Below are 24,943 nucleotides of genomic sequence, written 5' to 3'. Positions count from 1 at the left end.
CAACAACCATTTACTACTTCAAGTAAATTCCTTTACGGTAAATCTGTGCAAGTTTATCATGCAAACAAATGCTTTACTTTTGAAGATACAGACTACAGTACTGAACTGATCAAATACTTTTTGTCCACCTAACTCAAAACCCACACAATTTTTGGTTTGCAACAAACAGTACATTAAGAAAATTGTTTCAATACTGCTTTCATTCTGATAATGATGACAGTGATGATCGCAGTGATGCTGCGTATCTCTAGAAAGTTTAGCTTCATTCCTCTTTCCTTAAGGCAGGATCCAACTCCCCCGAATGTCAGATTCCCAATCTCCGTTAGGAAACAACATTTTTCCTAACACATTTTCCTAAGCTTACTTTGATAAATGTTTTTTTCAGAAAAGGAGGAGTCAGGAACATGCATTCCACATATTATTAAAATAAAGTTACCATATTCCATACATCCACTAATAACAAACATATTGCAACGTATTATCCAAATATCAAATACACATAAATTTTTTTGTTCATGTACATAAACAATTCACCACCAGGCAAACTTATTTTTGTAAGTATTTAATGCATTGCATTAAGCAAGATTACTGCTAGGACAACTTTGGCTAATAAACCTATAAAAAGTTTAAAATAGTTCTGCATTTATTAAAAGTATTTTATATTCAGCTACGACAAATGCAAATAGGAAAGCACTGAAAATTATGGAAGGAAAATCTGTCTCCATAACTACTGTCCAAAAGAAGATAAAACAACTAATAATAGACATAAATTCTCTATAATATAGTTCCGAATTTTTCAATTCTGTAAAGGAATAAAAGCAAACTTCCAATAGCTTCCTTGGTTGGGGTTTACATTTTACAGCAGTGAGTACAGCATCCTCAGAAGTGAAAGCAATTTTTAAAGGAGAGACGCTTTTGAAGCCAAGCAAAGTGAAACACAAAACTAATTAGAATCCAGTGTCGTGGCTTCTGACAACTTCCAGGTTCCTGTAACTACTCTCTCCTACCGAGCTGTGCTTTCTTCACCAATTATAATTAAACAAAATACTAGAATGCGCCATAGTGAAATATGGACTGTGTTTGCTTCTCTAGCATTAGATAACAACGATATCACTGTTTCAGAAGTTGAGAAAAACTGAAAATATAGATCTTTCTCAGCTTTCGCAAGGAAAGCATATTATTGCTAAAATGTTAAATGACAATCAAAACTGAGAGACCTGGGTGACAGAACTCAGTTTTCTGACATGTAACATCCATCCTCAAGATACTGACTTCTAAGACAAGATGTATTTTCGGAAGTAGTATGTGCCTAAAGAGAAATGTAGTGCAATTTTTAAGTCATAAGCAGATTAGAAGGCTAACTCCCATATCTCTAACTTTCTGTAAATCCTCTTTCTTTCTTTAGGAGCCTAAAGATTTTTCAAAATACAACCCAATCTCTATTTGTTTCTCTGTGTCTCTGTTTTACTGCATTAACCTTTTAGCATCATTGAGCAAATATAAGGGTGGAGGAATTTGGGCTTATTTTGTACCATATAATGAATTTTGCCCACGTTTTGGCATATATAAATCTTTTAAAGATCTTTTTGGAATGCAATCTTGATAATAGAATTATTCTTTTTTTCTAATTAACTCCTTCTAAAATCCATGGCTTAATTAGTCCATATTAAAAAAAGAATCAGACATTTGGCAATGTGGGAAGCTGGCTAAATGTTCTGAAGATAAGATCAAGTGGATCCAGGATTAATCTGTTTTCCATTTCACAGAATATCGTTATCTTGAAAAGGACATACTGGTTGCCAAGGAGATTTGGCAGATGTTGTGCTTGCTCAATCTCTTGAAATGCAATAGGACATCCTCATTTCAGTGTATGTGCCACTGGAATAGTAGAATTTGATGAAAACTAGAAAAAAGGTCCCTTATTGTGGTAACTGTAAATATCTAATGGAGGAAGCTGAGCTTAGCTACTTAGCTATTTAATTGTTAGGTCCATTCTTAGGGGAGAAAAGACAGATTCTTTATTCTGGTAGCTCAGCCAGTCATCATTCTTCCACTATATCTTTCCTTTTAGGAACTGTCAGGATTATTAATGTAAAGCAACTTTGGAGTCTTCAAGTTTCTCTTAATCTTTCAGTCCGTAACTGTCATTAATGTAATTTGAGTCTTGATGGTCACTAGTCTCCCAGCAGTAATGAGGCAAACAATTCCACTGACTTTGTTTGTTCTTAGTAAATACTGTGAGCAAATAGGATTGCTTGTGCATCTGAATCAAAATAGAAGTCGCCCATCTTAAAAAATTACAAAATTTGCCATATGGATCATCCTCTTCTGTTACTGATTTTTCATTACACTTCCTAATGAATGGGAAAATTCTGGAAATAAATTAATCAGCAGTCTTCTCAGAATGCAAAATATTTCCAACTGTTCCAGCATAACCTGCTGGTATTACATCTGTGTTCCCTCAAATTGGAAAAGAGAAATTAATGAGAGCAAACAAAAAAATAAATCCCCAGATAGACCAGAAATGATACTTGAGAGATGGAGAACTACAAGAACTTGTCACAAATTTTATCTCTACTGCATGAATATTTTCCCACTGCTTGTATCCAAGAAATTCGCAACGGTGAGGTACCCTCAGGCTTCCTACTGCTTTTGGACCGGTCTTGCCTCCAATGGACAAAAATAAATTGTTAATTTATCTAAATTCAGACATTTATATAAAATCCACCACACTAGTTCTAACTACACAATTCCTAAACACATGTAACTGCAGTTAGCTGTAATTAGGACCAAGCATTCATATGGAAAAAAAGTGATTAGTACAAGCAATCACGTGGAAACTTCAAGCATGCTCAAAAAGCAATTGGCTTCTGAGCAATACAGAGAACAGAAACATTTTGCCTGCTCGGCACTTCCTTTTTAGTCCTAAATACAATTCAGGATGCATACTCTAACATATAAAGCAGGATATATATTGGGCACTTACTCTAAGACATAGTCTCTACTACTATATACTGCACAGTAAGTGGATGGATTGCAAATATTTTAAGTTGGCATTTACAAAGGAGAGCCATTACTGGAATGGAATCTTCATATCTAACAAATTATCCATACCATAGTTGAAGAATGGGCATATTACTCTAAGAAAAAATAAATAGTTGTCTATATGCCTTTCATTAGCTGAAATAAGTGGACAGTTACATTCAAATTCATGACCAGCCTAAACATAAGGGGAAAAATACTACATGACTTAATGTATTGGTACATGATACCAGCTTAAAACCATTCATTTAAGTTCATTATATTGTTTCCATCTATATTTAATCAGTGTTCAGCCAGCTGACATAGGTATGCAATAGTTCTAACAGGGTGCCTGTTATTTAACCTCAAGCCTGTTATTTAACCTCAGTTTCTGACATCAATCCACACAACTTTAATGTGTACCTCTGAAACACTATCTCAAAATAAATTATTCAGCTGCTGAGAAAGCATCTTATGTACATTTACTATGCTAGGCAAAAGTATAGCACACAAGAAACTTTAAAGCATGCAGTGTTTTTAAACAAGCATAATATTTTGTTTTAATACTCGTGTAACTTCTTGTGTCTGTATTTCAGGTACTTAATAATCATGGACTGCCCTGAATTTAGAACCTCTAAAATGAATTAAAAATAGCAGATTCTATAGTCTGTTGGTTACACTAGTACAAAATATATCATCTGATAAAAGATTTTAAGCCAGAATATATATCGTTAATTTTTCAGAATCAGATGGACTGTCTACAAATAACCTCCTGTAGTCCCAAATGGCACACTAATGCCAATGAATTTTCATATATTTTCATGTTGCCTTGTTTTTTCACTCCCTTTTAAAACTTTCGCTATTATTAATATTTAGGGGAGATCTGCAAAACAACAATTCCACAATTTCCCACTGTGATACAGTACTCCCCACACATCCATTTTGTGCCTGCTCAATTCCATCTTTTCCTACCTTTCACTCCTACTTCTATATTCAGTGAACTCTGCAGTCCTTTTCCTACTAATTCTGCAGTCATTCAAACACGTCCTTTGCACGTTAGAGTTCTTAGTATTGCTGTAACAGAAGACAATCTGTCTTAGCTGTGAGCTCTTATTTTGCCTGCTAAAGTTGCTATCTATTTCCTCAGTTGCTTTTACTGGAACACCCTGAACTGCTCTTAAAATTGTCTGTTCAACTAGGGTAACTATAACAAAGTCAGTCAAACTGATTAGTACCTGTTTGCTATATTAATGCAGACCACTGCCAGCTGGATGGATTGCGTCCCCACATCAGTAATATTCTTTAGAAAATATTTTCCTGTATCCAAGATACCTACCATTTATGTTGCAAGACAGGAATACACAGTACTTTATGCAAGTAATAAGACATGTTTCCCTTGAATACATTTTCAGTCTAATTCAAGCCTGTTGAGCAATGATGAGGCATGATAAACAAGAACACAGGGATAACAATTCCAATAATAGCACACTGAATGTAAACTTATATAGATTCCCTACTATGTACACTCTGTGCTTTTAACAGCATATGCCCATCACAAATGTTATCATTTACACCTGCATTTTCTTTTTTAAGAGAACGGACAAATTAGTCATGAGTTTAACTGTAAAATATGATGGTTATAGTTTGGTATGTCTGAAGAGGCATTCTTATTCCAAGCTGCTATACTTTGTGCTTACAATAATCTAACAATTATCCCTTTAACTAATATTTTATTGAGAAACAAGGTTTCATTTTGTTGGAAAGTAAGCTTCCAGAAAAGATTTTACTGTTTCTTTTTTTTTCCCTGAAATTGGTGAGATTTGCAGTGACTCTAATCTCTGGTGAAAATGAATTCCAAAGCCATGGCCTAGTGAACCTACTTAATTTTCAGCACTGCAAACGACAATTCCATTGAGCTGAAACGACACAGCCAAAAATAGAAGGTTAGATAAGACTTACTCCAAGGTCACCTGAGCTCTGCCCGCTGACTCTACTGAAGATAAGGAGCATAGCACTTCAAATTTAATCTTGCGTTCAACAAAGAACTGATGCAGCACATATGGTAATGGAGCAACAAGCTCTCATCATCTTGTGTTTATCAGCTGGGTCATTTCAAATGTGATCCCACACTTACATTCTTCATAACCAGATTTTTATTCATAATCAGATACACTATCATATTATAGAGCTGATTGAAAAAAGTAGTCCAAACCCTTGCAAATTTTAAGTATATTCAACATTTTAAGTATATTCAACAAGCTGCAACCATTTCTAAACATACATTTCTCAATCATCAGTAAACCAAAAGTCTCCTTACTACTGACTCATTGCAGCCTTATCCACACATGTAAAGTCCATCACTTTTTGTCCCCTCCATTCTACCTAATCAAGTTATGTAGCAGTTGTAACTTCAGTCATATGCATCATCCCATCCACTCGAAAGCAAGCACTTTCTCATGAGAAAGAATAATTATTTGTTATGCGTTTTTATCCAGAATTTCAAAGCAGGAATATAGGAAAACATATGTTTGTACTTTCACATTATTTTAAATCATTAATAAGTGAACTACTTCAAATATTATCTAGAATGTACAATACTTTCCAAAACTAAAATCTACTTCCAACTAGTAAATAATATAGCTTCACAAAGCTACTTTAGCAGTTTCACATCTCATAGGCTAAAACAACCAGAAATTGATTACCTTTCTTTCTCATGACACTTTGACATGTTAGGAGTTGAATCTTGCATTAAATATTACTAAATAAACATGAGACAAAATGAGGACTCTCATAGTTTGACACATACAAATGAAACTGCAAAATCCTGATTTTTTTTTTGCTGCATGCCTTTATCACAAAACCATATACTTTGAAAGAATACTGAAAATATATGAATGAATACTTATGCAACAAATGCAAAATCAGTTCATAGCTGCATTAAACTTTTGGATTAAGAGAAAATCTTACCATGCACTTCTGAAAAAACAAAACAAAACAAAAAAAACTTTGTGAGATGTCTTTACTTTTAAAAGCCATATACTGTTCTAAAAAGCTGAAGCAATACGGTAAAAAGAGAGCAACATAGGACAAGAATGATTGACTCAAGCTAAAATGACTAAGCATGCGTCTGGACAAACAAGGTACATGTTTGGGCTTAAGTAGTGTGTAGAATCAATGGACTTTAGAGAGCTATCACTTAATTAGCCAGTAGGACTCAATTCACAAGATCACAGAATAGCTGATGTTGGCCAGAAACTCTGGAGGGCATCCAGTCCAAACTCTGCTCAAAGCAGGGTCAGCTAATAGCAGATTGCCCAGGGCTACATCCAGTTGTATTTGGATTATCGCCAATGGAGATACGTGGATAGAGACTCCACAAGCTCTCTGGAGCAAAGAAAACATTTATTTGTTTCATCACCCATTGACTAAACATAGGAGTCCAGGCCACCTGATATGCTTCTGAATAAATTAGATATCCACAAAATACAGTTAGATGATGTAGACTCATACTCAATACTGGTATCTAAAAATGTCAGTAGACACATGAGCAAATAAACAGAGCAGTAGGTGTCTATTTAAGGGAAAATATAAATACTTTGTTTACAGACCAAATCCCCATCGACTACAATGGAAAAAAACACAAATGGGCATCTAAACGCATTTCTCAATCTAATGCTCCCTTTCTACCACCACAGAAATCTTAAGCCAGGGAAAGAAAAAGCGAAGAAGAAAGATTAGACATCATTAGTCTCTACCATGGGGAATTGCTTTGGAACATAGACCAGGTGATCTTGCACCATCCTTTCTGGCTCTCTAGAAATCTGTTTATAATTTTATATTAATTTAAGGAGATATACTTACAGCATGTGCTCCCTGTATTGTCCGTACAAGGTTTATTCCTTTCCAAACATAAATATCACCATTCAGTGCACCAGAATACGTCACTTCATCTCTTGCACAAGCTAGGCACAATATAGTTTGGAGATCACCAGTTTTGCCAAAAACACCACGTTTTGGTGTCAACGAATTGCCACACAAGCTCCAGAACTGCAAGATAAAGTAATTTAGAGAGATGGATATTTTGCTAATCTCCTATAATTTAACATGTTCTTCTGAGAGAGAGAGAGACTTTACTTCCAAAGTACATCATCTTCCATTTCCCTGCTTTAGTTCGCCAGTTGTTTAACAACCTTTTATTTATTTAACCAAGTTTACCTTTCCAGAAAATCTGCACTGTGGAGTACATACGAAGGAAGGAGTTTCTGGGTATCAGTATTAAAAATCAAATTGGAATTCTTTGACCAAATTATAATTTGCAAATCAGCTGTATTTTCAGTCATTTTGGAAAATGGTTTCATAATAGAATTATCTGATCTTTCTCTAATGCAAGACACAAGCGATGCATTTTCACTTTGAAAATGCTGCATTTACACTTTACACATTTAAAGATATGATTTGATCATAGAAATTTCTGATACAGTTGGAACTTGCTCTGTTTATAACTGGCTGGTCTTACTACAGACTTAATCACTTCTGATCATATAAAGTAGTTGTCTTTCATATTCCCATCAAACCCTGATGTTCAAACAGACAAACGCGCACTGTAAAGTCAACAAGCTGCTGGACAGAATTTCAAATCCAGTGCTAAATGGAAAAAAATCCAGTGCTAAATGTGAAAGCATTTATTTAATCACTGCTGACAGGTTACACTTACATTGTCTCAGACTGTTCTGCGTATGCATGTTTACTGAACTATATTTCACAGCAAGTTTCTGTGAAATAGAATTCAATTAATACAGGATAATATAAAAAGTTGCAACAAACAGATTTTTGTACCAGCAATAACATAATGAAGAAATAACCATACACCGACCAGACAAATCCCTGTGTCTTAACTATTATTTCTTTAACCAAAGTACACGGTCATAGATTATGTTGTTACTTGAGAAGTAACCGTACAATTCCTACATGAATTAGTCTCAACATGGAAGAAAGTAACTTATCTAAAAGAAGTAATTCCTTAATAACACTTTATTTGGGATTGCCTATTTAACTTGATTTTGTGAATTACAGAATGCAATAATATTACTAACATGAAAATAATTAATTACTGATATCAAAGATAACACAAAGAATTTAAGAAAAGAGAAGAAACCTCTGCCTGCTCAAAAGGTCTCTACACCATTAGGATTCAGATTTTTATCTAAAAGTTTTTCTCTAAGGAAACATCAATTATTTTTAAAATGCCTTTTTAATTAAAAAAAAAAAAGGCTTTGTAGATGCTTTAAAAAAGCTTAAAGTTTCTCAAATAAACTTTTCTTATATAAATGGATAGGTTTTGACATAAAGCCACTGTAAATATACTAAATCGCAGCTGGCAAATGTTAGCATATTATTGGCATAACAGTCCTTTTAGATCTTGAATCAGAAAAAAAAAAGTATCAAGCTCTTGGAAATCTGTAAATGACACACTAAACACTATGCTCAAAGAGGTATGCAATCTAGCCAAGATACCGTAGCCTTTTTCCAATAAACCATCAATCTATATTAATCTAAAAGTTCCTTTTAAGAAAAAGGCAATATTTTTTTCCCCACCATAGGTCCCTACACCTAAGAGCAATACAGAACTTTTAAGCTGCCATCTACTGCTGTTACATGGTAACACAGAAGGCAGTGCATAGGATAAGGGAGTGACTTCCTTTAGGAAACATACCTGGGGCAGCCAAGCATAGATAATCCTACTGACACAATTAAGTCTGAAAAAGCAGCTGTTTCTGCATGTCAGTTGGTACACGCACAAACGAAGCAGAGTGTTTTTACAGAACACTGTTTGAAGAAGACATGACCTGCCCAAATCATGAATCCTGCCATTTTGAACACTCCTTGCCCATTACAAAAGCAGAAATAGCATGCAGAGAAAAAGGAATTAAAAGAAAAGTCATTTTCCTTTCCTGTTCCACTGTATTTCTGTATTCCCTCAAACTAATGCATTCTCAACTCATTTCACCTCATAATGCAACAATTGTTTAAGAATAAGAAACTTGAGTATGAGGACTGACTTTAAATGTGAGTACTTTGTCTCACGCTACTTGGGATTCCAAGTGCATTTTAGACTACTTAAATTTTAAATTATGACGTGATCATCCCATGTGATACTACTGACAACTCTTATTCTTTCTGCATTTTTGTCTACAAGGCCATAAACTCTTTTCAGCAGAGACTGTCTGCTTTTCCACTGTATATATTGTAACATGCCTAGTGCAGTCATATATGACCCATGGCTGCAGTCCTTAAGTAACAGTAGTAATCATACGAAGGACCTTTCGTATTATATTCCTTTCAGATACGTACTACTTTTAGATTCCATTTTTTCCGTATCTTACAAAATATAAATAATTATTTTATAATTATCATTTCTTTCATTACCTTGATGTGTTTTACGCCACAGCTGACAAGCTTGTTTGGCTGGTACAAGTCCCAAGAAATATCAAATATCTGCATTAAAACAAAACAAAAACAAACAAACAAAAAAAAAAAACAACACATGAATATCAGCAAAGATGGTCTTCCCAAGGGATAGTGAAAACAGTAAAAACCTGTACCAAATTAACAGACCGTCTAAAATGCTTTAAATAGAGCTACCAGAATGACTTATATATCCCTTCATTCAACAGTGAAGTTGAAAAAATGTAATTCGTATTCTTTGTTGGTGTTTTTTTTTCTCCTACAGTAATCACAACACATGAAAATAACAAGGTTCATTTAAGAAAATCTAAGAGACTAGAGAAATCTAAGAGATAACTTGCATTTTGATTTTACATAGTGGGATTAAGGTCTAAGAAGTGCTTTAATTTTGCAATTCCTTTGCATGCTCACAGTCTTAACAAAGCATACACAAATATATGAGATACACGTTTTATTTCAGAAATAAATGTATGTATCTTTCATATCTTTACATATCTTAACACACATCCATGTTTTATGCAAATTCAGTTTCTATAATGTAAATTTTTTTTTTGTTTAGACAAAGCTCTAGTACATATACAGAGACATGGTTTAACAAATTAAGACTACATTGACACTCAAATTCGTAGTAATACTTACTCTGTCTGTATGACCAGGAGCCATTGATAACAATTTTCCTTTTCTCCAGTCCCATACACAAACTGTGTTTTTTGAATCCAAACCAACTGAGACCAACCGCTAAAAATAGCCAAATTAAATAAATAAATAAAAATAACTCAATATATTAGTGAAGGCTAGAGAAACAGTAACTTCAAAGAACAAATTCACAACAAAGTTGAGTAAGAAACAATATCTACACTTTGCTGTAGAAGAAAAAATATACCATCTTATTCCAAATGAAAGCTTTCTCTCTTCAATCATGACATCATGATCATAAAGTAAGGTCTTCTCAGACAACAACATATTTTCTGATTCATAATACATCGTTGTATATAACATACATGGCAAGCAGTAAGAGACATTGGCAAAAACAAATCTCTCAAAAGTTAATGAAATTATTTGCATTTACTTTGAATTTCATATAACTTGCAGAATTCAAGTTATTTATTTGAAAAGTTTAAGAGATACAAAGAAACAAAAAAGATTTTCTTCAAACTTCTTAGAAACAAGAGATTAAGAACAGTTACAAGCAAAAGCAAACCCTAATTGTAAACTTTTTTTTTCCCCAAATACAGAAACTTATTTCCAATAACATCATTTCTTTTCTGTCTCTAAAGCTCTGAAATCATGGGAAGAAAAAAAAAAAAAAAGAGAAAGTTAAATATAAGTGATCTTCATGCTCCTTAATTATTAATGCCAACTTCAATCTTTCAGATACTCTAAAATACATTATTGGAAGGAACATCACTTTCAGTTTCAGCTACACTTCTAACAAGGTCAATTCCAGACCTACTGCACAAAGAGAAGCGTAAAAGTAGACTAGCTTTACAAATGACACGCAGCCAGCACACACACAAACAACAAAAAAACAGCTGATGCCTTACCAGATATGAACTGATATATTTATCTTTCAAAGGCATTTGAAAGATTTATTAAATGATGCTTTCTGTTCTCTTAAGAACCAGAAAATCTTGTTACCAACCTGCATATCTCCATGGTAAAAGGAGAGCTCAAAGGAGAAGGTCAAAAAAAACCCCACCAACTAATGATCTCACAGAAGAATATATTGTAAAGAAAGCTGGACATATCTCAACAGTAGGGAAACTGTAGAATAACCTTGGCTTTAGATGAAACAGCTGCACCAGCATATCACCAAATTGCGTGAATCAAATAACAAAGAATTGTCTTCCTGAGCTAACCAGACAAGCAGGGGGGGAGTGTATATATTGCCCAACAAAAGTACAAAAACTGAACCACTAATAAAACAAACTCTGAAGAAAGCAACAGGCTTGAGCTATCTTCAATCCATGTATTCCTTCCTGGGAACTGGGGATGCCCAGAAATGCGATGGTGAGCATTTAAGACTGGCTACAGGAGTCATGTTTTCAATGCAATTCATCTGTACACTGCAATTGCTACGTAATGCTTATTTTGCAATTTCAATACATTTCTGTACCACTCCAATAAATCAAAATCCCATGTAATGTCAAATATTTCAAGTAATTAAAATCAATATCAAACATTATACTCTCCTCGTGGGGAATATCTAGAAGAACCTCATCAGAGAGTATTGCAGTCTGACAAGTCTGGATGTAAAAGGATAGGAAAGATACAAACAAACATATTTTGCACATGGAGACATTTCCAGAGGGAGACAATTCTGGAGATACAGATCTCAAAAAACCTGTATCCAGCTTCCCTTTCAGGCCATAAGATTTAAAGAAGTGCCAAGAAAAAAGTGATCATATGGAAACACGGAGAAAATCAGAGTCTAAATTCTGACCATTTATGGCTTTTAACATAAAAATCAGTTCTGAACATTCCTAGAACAAATCATAGATATACATTCAAATCTCTCAAATCCACACAGGGAATGTACAGCTGCACACTAAAAAAAAAGTTAGAGTACTCCAACAAAACAATCTGGTAAATTCTGTTCTTAAATTATTAATGTTGCCCAAGTGAGGAATTGACACATGAGTTTACACCGACAAGAACAACACAGAGAAAAGACATCACTGTCAACTACAAAGCATGTTGTAGAAAGCAGCTGACTCTGGAAAGCTGCAAACAGTGAGAAATTAAACTGATAAAATCTGTAGATCAATCTGACAAACTCAAAGCCTCCCTACAGTAATTTCAGTATGTTTTAACAGAAACAAGTTACAACTAGGCTTTCCTCCATTCATGTTCAGTAGAGCCCCATCTGGTATCAATCATCTTAATAAGGACAGCCACCAATCTCTCCAGCAATACAAGAGCTCTCACAGATGCAGAGTTTCTTAAAGTGTTTAAAAAAAAAAAAAAAATTACATACCTGACCATCTAAATCAAAAGCCAAGCAAGCTATACCGTGTGTGTGAACATCTTTCAGAACGGATACAGTTTGCACAGTGTACGAGTCCCACACACAGATATACGGTTCTTTTCCGACTTGACCTGTTGCCACCAGCACACGTTCAGGATGCAAAGCAAGGCTGCCAAAAAAAAGAAAGATATAAAATATTTTTGCATAAAATTTCTACATTTGCCTAAGTTGTTTGCATTAGTGTTTTTTGATAGAAATTGTTTTATAACATTTTACCATTTATAGTAGATTTTATATCTTTTTGAATCAGATTCCATAATTGCTGTAATATTTAATAGGGTTCATGCCCCCACATTTCTTCAATTTGGGCCTTCAAGCATTTCTCCAATAAAAGATAGGATTTTGTTTTGTTTATGGCAGCAAGTCGCAAGGGAAGATGTGATATCTGTCGATTCATAGTTCATAAAATAAAAAAGAGCACACTGCAATAGAGAACCAACTATGTTACTTGATGAGATTCTACACAGACTAGATAAAACAGGCCAAAGTGATCTAAATAATATCATGAGTCATATTTTTTTTTGAGATAAACTTTCAAAAGCCAGCTACTTAGTTTGGCTAAAACTTTTTCCTCCCCCTACTAATCAGTGGAACGATCTGTGGAGACTGGTGGGCAGAACCACTGCCAACATATACTTAACATATTTATCTTCTCAACATTACTTAGAAAGGAGAAAGGTTGAGCACTTCACAGCGATAAGATCTTACACCCAAATTTTGATTTTGATGAATGAAGTTCAAAGGGTGGAGACCAAGGGAGTATATATGTGTATATATAAATATATATAAAAATGCACCAAGGAAATGACCGGAAAATTAAATTCTTAAGATTTATATATTTCTTACGTGTAAAAAAAAAAAGTAGAGAATCATGTTAGAAGCTGCTTTATATTTCATGAGGCCAAGCTGCACCATGCTCTATCCTTTTGTATTTTTTCTCTTATCATATAGCATTTCAGAGAGTTGTCAGATTTCACAAGCACAATGCTAAGAGAGGAACCATTTAATCTTTAGTTTCCACAAAAGATAAAAAAGACTGTGGGCTTTGCAAAGTTTCTTTGGGAATTCCTCTTTCTCTCTATTCTGCATTATCCTCAGTACAAGGGTCAAGCAACCAACATTTCCCCACTTTGCTTGTCCTCTACTCCACAGATATTTCTTTGGTTCTCTGCTTTCTTCTTTATTTGACAGAGCAACCTCATAATCAAAAAGCAATGCATGAAGGAACTGGCAAGCAAAACTTATCACATTTCACTTCAGTTCTGCCACCTAATCCTGACCAACACCTGCACATCTCCCAGAGCACACAGGCAGATGGTGTATGCATGGGGAAATAAGAAAAGCATGTGGAGGGCGAGAAAATGTTGCATTTGAAACGATCTAATTTTTACAAAGACACTGTGAAGAGGGAGAGAGAAGACCAGATGGACAATAAAGAAATTCAAGAAGGGAAAGGAACTGAGAAGACTGACTTTTTTTTTGTGCTTGGAGACAAACTAAGAGGAAAAAGTAAAAATACAGCAGTCTTATGACTGATTCATGAAACATGACGTCAGGACTTTTCAATCCCATACTTAGCTCTGCTACTTGCGCTTGGTGCAATTTCAGGCAAGTGAATCACTGGAACACAGAAATGCAAGGAGGGGTAATCAGACGAGGGGCACCACTCCACAACTGCAATTCTGATAGCCCCTATGCTTGAAAAACATGCAGGCATTGCTCCGGACATGCAGACACTTGCAGGAACAGCCCCACACCACACCTTGCATTAACACTGCCTGCACACCAACTTTGGCTTACCATGTCCTGACCAAAAGCAACAAGTACAACAAGGGATCGATTCGGGGCCAGTTCTGTTCAATAGTTTTGTCAGTGATCTGGATGCAGGACTTGATGGCACAGAGCTGCGGCAGAGGAGGGTCAGACTGGGCATTAGGGACAATGCCTTGACCATGAGGGTGGTCAGACACTGGGACAGGCTTCCTAGAGAGGTGGTTGGTGCCCCGTGCCTGGCAGTGTTCAAGAAGCATTTGGACAGTGCCCTCGGTAATGTGCTTGAGCTTTTGGTTAGCCCTGGAGTGGTCAGGCTGGATGATCCTTGAAGGTGTCTTCCTGTTCCATTCTAACTCAACTCTATTCTGCATAAAATACTGGCTTAAACAGAAAGCTCGCATGGAGAAGCCTGTCTTTTAATCACAAAAGGCACTATCACAGAATTAACTGCCCTTTATCTATTATTTCTGTCTCTACACTAAAAGTAGAAGTCACTGAAAGTAAAAGAAAATAAATACGCCATAAATATTTTAAATCAGCAAGCTTTTCTGAAAAAAATCCACTGTAGAGGAATTTCAGGAAAACTGAATAGCAGAGGTGTAGGCAGCAACTGAAGAGGTGGTTACCTGCTAGTACCTTTCCTTGCTATTTCTTCCAACACAAGGAGTGAAGGATTGGTTAAAGGACTACTACCAACTTTTTTAGCTCTGGCTTTTCAGGACAGGTTGAAGAGGGAAGCGGGGAATGAGTCAAGGGACTGCTACTTCTATTACCTACACTGAGAAAAAGAAAATTGCTACAATTATTTATGTGACTTTCCTATGAGCTACAAATGATACGATGCTATTTCTTCAATATTCAAGTCTTGACTGCTTTTACACGGCAAGCTCCAGGTCTGAAATTTTGAGCTCTGACCAAAGCTGAAGAATCATACTCCAGTTTTCAGAGACCTGAAGATCGTTACCAAGTCTTTTGTTGGACTATCAGTGACTGAGCAATCCTTACAGACTTCACAATAAATACCAAATACATGTATATGGTACCTTGTTCTAACCTCCTGAGTAAAAGCATAGCTACAATTCACACATTCAGACATTTTCATTATTAAAATAGCCCTGAGCAACATACTGCATGCAACTTATTAATGCAGAAAGAAAAAAAAAAAAAATCTAACTCGAATGGGTGCCTGGCATGGAAAAACATTTGCAATCCAGAGACTACTTCACTCACACACATGATGCATTTAACAGAAACAAACAAGCACAACAAGATCTCTCTGAATATTCCCAGAGGAGATATCGCAGACAGCCCTGCAGAGGTGTCCAACTACAACACTCCAGCTGCTGGTGTTGTTGCTTACTGCCCATGGTCAGTCCCTGCAGAAAGGCAGAAAACCACGACTGGGGCTCAGCTCTCAAGACAGCCACCAGTGCTGTTGGTGTAGGCTCCACAGACTTCAGTATGCTGATCTCTCACAAGGATTTTCTTGTGATTTTTTTCTCCCTCCTGTGTAGGGGTAGGAGAATGCTTAGTGCAAATGAGAAGCTCTGCACCCGGAAAGAAAGAACTCATGTTCCTTTTACTGTCTTGATAATGAAAGCTGGGATGACCTCTCCAGGTTAGGCTGTGGAAACTGTGCTTGCAGCTAGCCTACATAGACAGGCTGGAAAATTGTCCCTGATATTTTTTGCTCTTCGCTGAAGGATGACTAACCTGAGGAATGAGATACCACTGCTTGTCCAAAAAAGGAAACAAATATTCCTCACAAGACATGTTTTTCAGGCTTTCCTGCTTACCTCTGGCCTGTCTGACCTGGACTTTTCCAGAGCAAATGATAGTTCTAACAGTGTCTCCAAAGAGGCAGATCTGAAGGAAAATGTCCAAAAAGGCATATATGACCACGAAATAAAGCAGGAATTAGACTAACAAATTGCTTAGTCAAATTAATTTTGAAATTGGACATAAAATTCGATACTTCCGAGAAGAGTTAAGAAGTAGAAAATCCAAGACTCTGCCTCTCACTACTGCAACCGAGTAGCCAGAATCTGCAGAGAACAGAGATCCGCTGATATCCCTGACTGGCATGCCTTTTTCCAGATGGATCTTCCAAGCTGACTGAAATACGGTATTACAATTTTAACAGTGTACTGAAAAGGGATATGCCTCTCAACTCATTGCATTCAAGCTCCTCACTTACAGTCCTAACAAAAGGCTCTCCCTCCCTTCCAGAACTGCACCCAAGCATTCCCCACCACTCTGACCAGACCCACACACTGTACAATCCCCAGGGTAGATTAATGATGTCAACTATTAATGCCAGCCTCTTGAAGAAACAAAAATTGCCCATAGTATGTGTTTGGGATGACACCAGAGACACAGTCGTGACCCTTCAATTTGTGAGAGTTTTGTGGTGGGAAGGGATCCTGAAGGAGAATAGTCTGCAAAAACCCTACTTTATTATAAAACAAATCAAGATTTTTTCTATCTTCCCTTGTTTTGTTCTGAGCATTAGCAGGCATTGATTAATACAGACAAGCTGCAGACAAGGATACAGTATTAAAGATGATGTTTCCTTAGCAACAATATTGGATGAAAATCCAAGAATATACTCACGTGACTACTCCTGAGCTTCATAAAACTAGGACACCAGTAAAAATGCACAAAAAGTACTGCTGCAAAATAATACACTCAGATATCTGTTAATGAAGAGTCAATTTCAAGTGTCTAATTGTTTCTATGAGTAAAAAGAGAAAAATATTTTCATTGTAAGTTTAGAGATATTTTATGTATAGTTGTAGATAATCTCTTATTTGCTGTCACTTACCCATATTTCTCCAGGAAAAAAAAAATAATAGGAGAAACCACACTTATGTCATACTGCCTCAACTGCCATAGCAGGAAGAGCTGTAAGCAGCAAACATTTCTCGTAAAAGTTTACGTAGATCAAATCTGGGCAGGCTTATTTCCCATAGACAAAACAAACCACTACTCTTCATGAAGCATCATTACTAGGTCTTCCACATACCTGCTGTCATAGCACCAAGATCATGTAAGGCTTTTTCTAGATTCCTTAAATTGTGCAGGCATAAAACTTCAAACTAAGAGAATCCGTAATGGCGACCAGGCAATAGGATAGTATAACAAAATAATAACAGTGATTATTCCCAGATGCAGTTTCTCTTATTATTGTTCTCTATTCTCAGACAGATGCATATGTTTTTAGATTAACAAGAAGTTGAAGCTAACATAAAACTTGTCGAAAGAGACTAGTAAATCCTTCATCAACAGACTCTACTTGTCATTCACTGAAAAACGCATTATCATTAGGCGTAAGAAATGACATATCAGAATTCCTGTTGTTGAAGTTTATTCTTAAAATAATTTTACAATGTTAGTAAACTACAGTTCAAATAATTTGTACTTTCCATTCTCATCTAAAAACAAAAGTCTCCAAGTAAGAAACCTTGATGATGCATTCTTGCTCAGACAAACTGAGAATAATACACAGAAGATCCAAGACAGACAACTGGAAAGCTGGCAAGAATCTTGCAAAATTCACCATTGCAAAGCCCTAAGTTTTAATTTTCTTTCATTCTTTTTGTAAAAAGGTGTCAGATTTCTTATTTGTTGTTGTTACATTTTATTTCAATATGGACACTATTGAAACATCCAACTCCAACAAACACTGTGCAGGGTGATGTTAGTCATATTCAGAAAATGTTTTGCAAAGGAATTCTCTTCTGTCCCATTTCTAATTGCTTTCAAAATACTGGTTATAGCTGCCCAGTCATTTCCAGAACATCCAAACAAGCAATGCAACGGAACTCAAAAGCCTAGACTGATGACAATAAGAACTATACTGTGAGAGTAGTAAGGAAAAGCATCTAAGATGCTCTAGATGAGCATCTAGAAAATGTTCATCTCACTGATCTGTGCTATCATTTATAGGCTCAGCTAGACATCATCATACCTTAACAAAGCTGGGGGAACAAAATTTCATTTCCTTTATCTAAAGGCTTGTTTGTAAGAGATTCTGAATGAGAACCTTTTAGTCTTTTCCCTGTTACAAAACTCAGGAGAAGAGAACAAAAAGACAAGATCTTCAAAGAGAAGGAAAGGGTTAGAGTGAGCGCAGTAACACTAATGCAAAGTTTCCAACTGGACAGATATGAAAACTGAAGAAAAATGTTCTTGGAGCTATATGCCATTTCATGCAGGTAGGTGTCTGGTTTTGCCTCTTGTAGACACCTTCTCTACTGCTGAGGGTGCAGTTGGTTTAAGCATTCTAGTAAGGGAGTTAACACCTCCAGAAAAGAGATTAAAAATTTTCCCTTCTTTTCAAATATAAATGATTTTGCCAGTGCCAATAGAAATCCTCTTCATTTCTGATTAAATACAGGGAGAAAAGGAAACAATGTCAAAAAATCCCATTACACTGTTTGCAGAATTAGAAATATAAAGAATGAAAGATTTAAGGTCAAAGTGTTTACTCCAAAATTTTGAGCCAGGAAAATAGCAAAAATTTTTTTCCAGAAAAAGATTATTTTTGATGTGCCTAACTTCACAAGCTAACTAAATAGGCTTGTGTGATGTACAAAATATACTTATTTGTAAATCTTTCACTATTATGGTAAAAATCTTGAAACAACTTTTTCTTGGAGTATCTCTGTAACAAGACTTACAAATTTCATCCAGTCATTACCATTTGGTTCTTCTCCAGTGCAGACTTAAAACACTTTTTAAGTTACTAGATTAATCTTCCCTCTCTGGTTTTTGAAATTTATACAAGATGTTTCAGTATTATGTAGAGGAAAAAATAAACCACAGATTATACAATTTTATTTCATATTTCTGAATAAGTCATGTAGATTAAACAGAAATTCATTCTTCTCTCCTAGGGGACATATTATGAATAACTTATCAGAATATGTGAGAACCTATCATTTGAATATGCAAGAATGGAGTCATGGAATAATTAGTGACAATTTTTGAAAGGTTTTTCTTTTGTACAGAAAGGTCACTGTGTTAAAATTAGCGATTGGCTTAAAATAAGGAATGGTGGGAAGAAAGCAGTGACAGAGCTGCTAGAGAAGCTGAGACAAGCACAATATCCTGTGCTTCAGTGGACTCTGTTTCATTACAAACCAAAATAGGGTTAGAGTAGAAGGGAACACGAAGACAACCTGCATTTTACCAACCCTGGAGACCAAAGATCTGCTAGATATCCTTGTGAGCTCCTGAGAACACCGGGTGTTCTGCAGGTGTTAGTCACATGTGTTTTCCTACAGAAAAGTAAAGCCAAGGACATTTATCATCCCAGCATCTCACTTCACACCCAGAACGGTGAGATGAGCAAGGGCACCACTTAAAATTGAGACAACACCTGAAGCATCATTTAGGAACATCACACAAATGTGATGGAGGCCTGGAATGCTCTGAAGAAAGTACCTGAAATTCTCGTTTTGCTTGCTGTCTTGATAACCACTTAAGCAACAGCACAGACATATAACAGGAATATTTGTATGAAATACTGTCTGCTAAAACAAACAAATCCCCATGTGTAACAGAAGCATAAAAGAACAGGAAGGTATTGGAAAATGCAATACTGAAAGGACTCCAAGGTCAATGGGCATTTGGTAGGCAATGAAAACTGTTGTAAATCTGAATTCACAAACTTCATTATTAAAAACCACTACAAAGGAGAAGATAGATAAATAACATTCATGAACAATACTTCCAAGAAAATACAAGTATTCTGTTCTAAAATTATGTTTATCTCAAGGATAAAGATCCAGTTGTGTATTCCCAATAAGGTAACAAAATATATTCTCATTAGCATTAGCAAATACTGTAACCTGCAAGGGATAAAAATCAGTTATTTATAAATGAACTTACTGCTGAATAATGTCTCATAGGTTATTCATTTTTATAGCATTAATTTCTATGACAGAAGCAGCAATTAATAAAGCACAAAGTAAAAAAGGAACCTGTGCCTAAAAATACACATATCTAAAAATGCAACCTCAATCAAAAGAGCAAAAATACAACAACAACAACAAAATAATAATAAAAAAAAAAAAGAAAACATTTACCACTTCCTTACATTTTCTCTGTTATTTCTCTAAGTACTCTGGAAGAAAAAAATTAGCTTCAAATGTCACATTCACCACAATAAATCCTCAGGCAACCACGAGATGCTGTCAGATGCCTTGTCCTGATCTAAGATAAAGCATCATTCACCTTGCTTGCTCTTGTGGAGGGATTATAAGCAGGGAACGAGGATTAACACAGTTCTAAAAGTCAGGAGCAGGTTTATACAGTTGTCAGCTAACCAAAACACAGAACTAATCCACTCATTCTGTATGCATGCTGCCTAGATAAAATGGAGACATCTCACCACCACTCGCCCTCAAACAACTAAAATGCATATAGCTTCCTATGTGACTTCTACCCCTAATCATATTTTTCCCCAATAATTTTAGAAAACTATATAGGGGTGTGTGTAATGTTTGCACACATCTACATAACAGTGATATTTTAGGAGCCTTTTTTATTAAAACATTACCCTGTAATTCAGAGAACTGAAGAATTGCTATTTTTATAACATATCCAACTAGATCTAGTCACAAAGCGTTCCACGTAAATAGAAAGAGGCAAAGCAGTAAAAATTCCATCTAGTCTTTTAGAGCATCATTATAAGACTGTCATATTCACAAACTTTGCTCTCCAATTCCACTAAAGAAAAATTCAATACACAATCAAGACTGAAAAGTATGAGCTGGAGATGAGAACACAATGACTTTAGTAGAACTATGGGCACTTGATAAACACCATTTTCAGCCTGGACACATCTGCTTTACTATTAAGTCTCATCCTTTGCCTCAGTTTTGCTTCTCTTCTCTTTAGTTGAATCCTTCACGAGAACTGTACATTTCATTTATGTATAGTTTTATGTCAAATATCCAATACAACATATCTTGTACAAAGACAGTTTAAGTCATACATGCCCCATAGACAACACAACATTAATGGAAAAAAATCCCTGCATGTCATCTGTCACCGACCTGGCTAAACCACCAGTAGTACCACTTGTGGTATCTGTGAAGTTAATCAATTTGTTGAAATAACATTATTCTCTGCAAAGTTATGGCACTTACTCTTTGGACACAGTTCCCCTGTTTCTTGGGAGCAGGAGGGAATTTCATACAAGTGTGCTGATATGAAATAAAATTTAAGTACTGTTCACAGAAGAAATCGAATATGGCATATTTTCATCCTAAAGTGAATACGATTGCTAACAAAGTTGTCTTCACTGAGATGTATTTAGACACGTGCATAAGCATTCTAAAATTCATGTTAGCTTGACATTACTGTCATGCAAATTCAGCAATGTAAACATCAACTTTGCAGGTTCCTAGCAAACACGGGTGTATAATACCTTAGCAATCAGACTAACTTTTCTTTATTTTGATAATTTTAACTAATTTCACAGTATTGTGAATAAACCTCTTCCTTCCCATTTAAATCCTGGTTTATTTTTTTGTTTGTTTGTTTTTCTCTCCAAAGGTTACCACAACATTAAAATGTAATATAAAGCACTTATCAAGATAACCAGGTCTTCTGTAAGAGACTAGTTTTTTTTTATATATATATATATATATATTTGTTTGTTTTTTGTTTGCTTTTTTTAATGTCAAAGTGATCTTGACTGAAGATCACAAGAATGTAATAGAGCTGGAATTTCTGAGTGTGAAGTCCTGGGTCTGAGACTGGATATGAAACCCAACAGTGTTAGCTGAATCGAACACAGAAATCTCTTTAATCTGAAGTGTATGTTTGTTTCCTTTGCTTCTACAATCCTATCTTAAATTCTAGTAGTTTTGTTAATATTTGGACTGTCTAAAGTAAATAAACATCAAAAAAATGGCTCACCTCTGTTCAGAAAAAGAGGCACTTCAATTCCCAACTGAGGAGTTATTACTGCTTTTTTTATGAATCCATTGCTCTTAAGCATGGGAATATCACTCTGATGGAAAAACGATGCTGAGAGGTGAAGCCCCCAAAATATCTATCACAGATGACCCCATGATTATTCAAGCAATGTAAAGCTGGACATCATTGTTGGGATGGGAGTTAAAATAAGAGATTTCTTAACTTAAATGAGAGGAAGTAATGTGTGTGTTTTAAGGCAAAAGAACCAGACTGATCAGGGGTATACAGATACAGATTTTGATCCATCCTTTGTGCAGACCAAAGCAATAGGTACTGTAAAGAAAAACTCCCGTGAGAAGAGCAAGCAGTGACATGAAAATCAGAAAAATGTCTGGAAAGATTGTCCCCTGCATCTTCGGAAGTAGTATCTGAATACCCAGGGCTTTGATAGGAGGACAGGCATCGGGCACCACCTTACAGATCCTATTAGAACAAAAACGAGTCTACCTCTCAACAGCGACAAGGACTTCCAGTCAATAGAAAGTCTTTTTCAACTAAGCCCAGGAAAGTCACTCTGCACAAGACATCTAACATTTCTCTGAAGATTTAATAATACAGACATCTCTAGCAGCTAGGTAAAATGCCAAGAAAAAAGCACTTTTGTAATGGAAATGGTCAAAGACGTCTTGCTTTAAATGCACTGTAGCAGTGCAATATCTCACCTATTGCCAAAATAATAGATGTGTCAGCATGTGATCCTCAAAAGATGTAATTCCTTCATGTTCACAGGCTGATGACAATGTCTCTAAGAGTGATTTATTCAAAGTATGTATCAGTTACTACTAAAAAATATTATTTGTCCTCTGTAATGCTGCGATCGCTTTTGCTATTTTCATGACCAAACAGTAAATTGAAGAAAAAATACAAACAGCCTCAAATGAAAGTAAAGATAGTAAACAGGGAAAAGAGTTCCAGGGATTTATTATCAGATTGTGATTCTTTGTGGGTTCTATCTTCTGCAATGTATGACTGATAGGTGTCAAAAGCTTGGCTTAAAAATTCAATCTTATCTTTTGCTACAAAGTCCTAAGGTAACTTGTGCCTGTTTCTCATCTTGGTGCAAATCAAGCACTGTATTTTGAAGAGTAATGTCTCCTTCTATTGTAGCAGCTACAACAGCAATCCAAATAGTAATACTGATGTAGAAATGAAAGTCTTTTTAGTCACTAGAGTAACCAGTGATCTGAGCCCCAACGCAAGGAAATTATACACACCTGTAACTTTCTGCAAGGTATTTATTTCACTAGTATACCAGGGGAAATTCAGCCTAAGCCAGATTCTGGTGTGAGTGCTGCCTTACCACGCAGAAAATCCCGACTGTATTTATTTTGATGAGAATTTGACAGCATCTGGGTTAAGCATTCAGATGAATTATTAAACTGGCCTGGAGAACTTTTACACTCTGCCACATCACTTGAAAAGAAAATTAAAATTCTATTCTGACATTACTTGAAATTATTTCAAGTGCTCAGTAACTCTGTTTACCACATGAAAGTACCAAAAGCAAAAGATTATTCCAAGCTAAATAAATATCTTATTAATGAAACAATTTCACTGATATTACTGTAACAGCATCATAATTCTAAACGTATCTTGAGATATCTACATTTTAAACTAAGCATATGACTGATCCTTATCAATGCGAACTAGACAGCTTTGCCATGTTTCTGAGTAGTACTTTACTTCTCTTATCTGGCATCAAGGAAATTAAAAAAGTGCTGTCCTAAGTCAAAAACTTAACTCTGTCTGTAAGTGATGTCATAATAATTTACCAAATTGTGATTTTATTTTACTTCAAAATACAATTTACACAAACACCTAGAGATACTACAAAATGTTAAACTAAATTCTCCAGCTTTTTAGCTTCATGTCAATATAAGCTTAAGCTTTAAAAACATCAAAAAAAGATGATGTAAAACAAGATTTAAAAAATATTTTTATATAGTTTTGGGGACATTTTATAATAATTTCTTTTCTGTTTCAAGCTATGTACATTTCAAAAAAAGTACAGTGATTGGGTTACTAATTACAGTAAAATCTAACCTCAGTTTTTGATATGTCAGATAAAATAGCATGCTATGTTTTATTAATCTAAAACTCAGAAAAAATATGAAAACTTTTAAAGCTGAAGTTTATTTCATTGCTTAACTGAAGCTTTAAATTTTTATTAAAAACATAAATTTTCACTTCAGATAAACCCTTTGAAAGAATTACTTTATTCAAACATACGAAGTGACTGCCTATTGCTGTGTATGCTATCATAATAACATTGTAAACGCAATAATAAGATAACTTCATAATGCTGTTATGAAATCAGCCAGGTACATAATCTACTTTCCTATCTATATCAAGAGGATAACTAGTGAATTAAACATCTAAAAAGCAGGTAAGCAGAATTATAATTGCTTTGATTGCAATTTGGAAAAATGAAAAGAATAGGGCAGACCCCAACATTTCTGCATGCAATTCTTTTAATTTTTTAACTATCAAATGCTATTAAGCCATTGGTTGTATTTCCTATCCTTCCGTGACATGTTGTCCTAGAGCCTCACGTTGTCACATTGGTTCGGAGAAAAACAGCCAACTACCAACTCAAGAAAAGCATTTCCTACAGCGCCAAGATGTTTTCTCATTTAAGTATTGACCTGATCTGCCCCTGCCTCG

At 35.3% G+C, this 24,943-nt stretch overlaps 1 protein-coding gene across 5 annotated transcripts in view; it reads right to left on the bottom strand.

Moving 5' to 3' along the window:
• Window positions 1-24,943, bottom strand: part of EML5 (EMAP like 5) — a 123,703-nt gene that overhangs the window by 78,469 nt on the left and 20,291 nt on the right. For all 5 annotated transcript variants that reach the window (XR_005265953.2, XM_072038373.1, XM_072038372.1 and 2 more), the window contains 4 exons: window positions 12,464-12,623; window positions 10,126-10,224; window positions 9,448-9,516; window positions 6,883-7,068 (listed from right to left, as the gene is read on the bottom strand). Coding sequence is in view for 4 of the 5 variants with exons in the window: in XM_072038373.1 (XP_071894474.1) it covers window positions 6,883-7,068; window positions 9,448-9,516; window positions 10,126-10,224; window positions 12,464-12,623 (514 nt within the window). In the remaining variant the exon portion in view is untranslated. The remainder of the gene's footprint in view (window positions 1-6,882; window positions 7,069-9,447; window positions 9,517-10,125; window positions 10,225-12,463; window positions 12,624-24,943) is intronic.

The sequence above is a fragment of the Anas platyrhynchos genome, chromosome 5 (genome assembly GCF_047663525.1).
Source record: "Anas platyrhynchos isolate ZD024472 breed Pekin duck chromosome 5, IASCAAS_PekinDuck_T2T, whole genome shotgun sequence".
Classification (NCBI taxonomy): Eukaryota; Metazoa; Chordata; class Aves; order Anseriformes; family Anatidae; genus Anas; species Anas platyrhynchos.
Note: the sequence above shows the minus strand (reverse complement) of the source record. Positions and strands in the feature narration are given on the sequence as shown.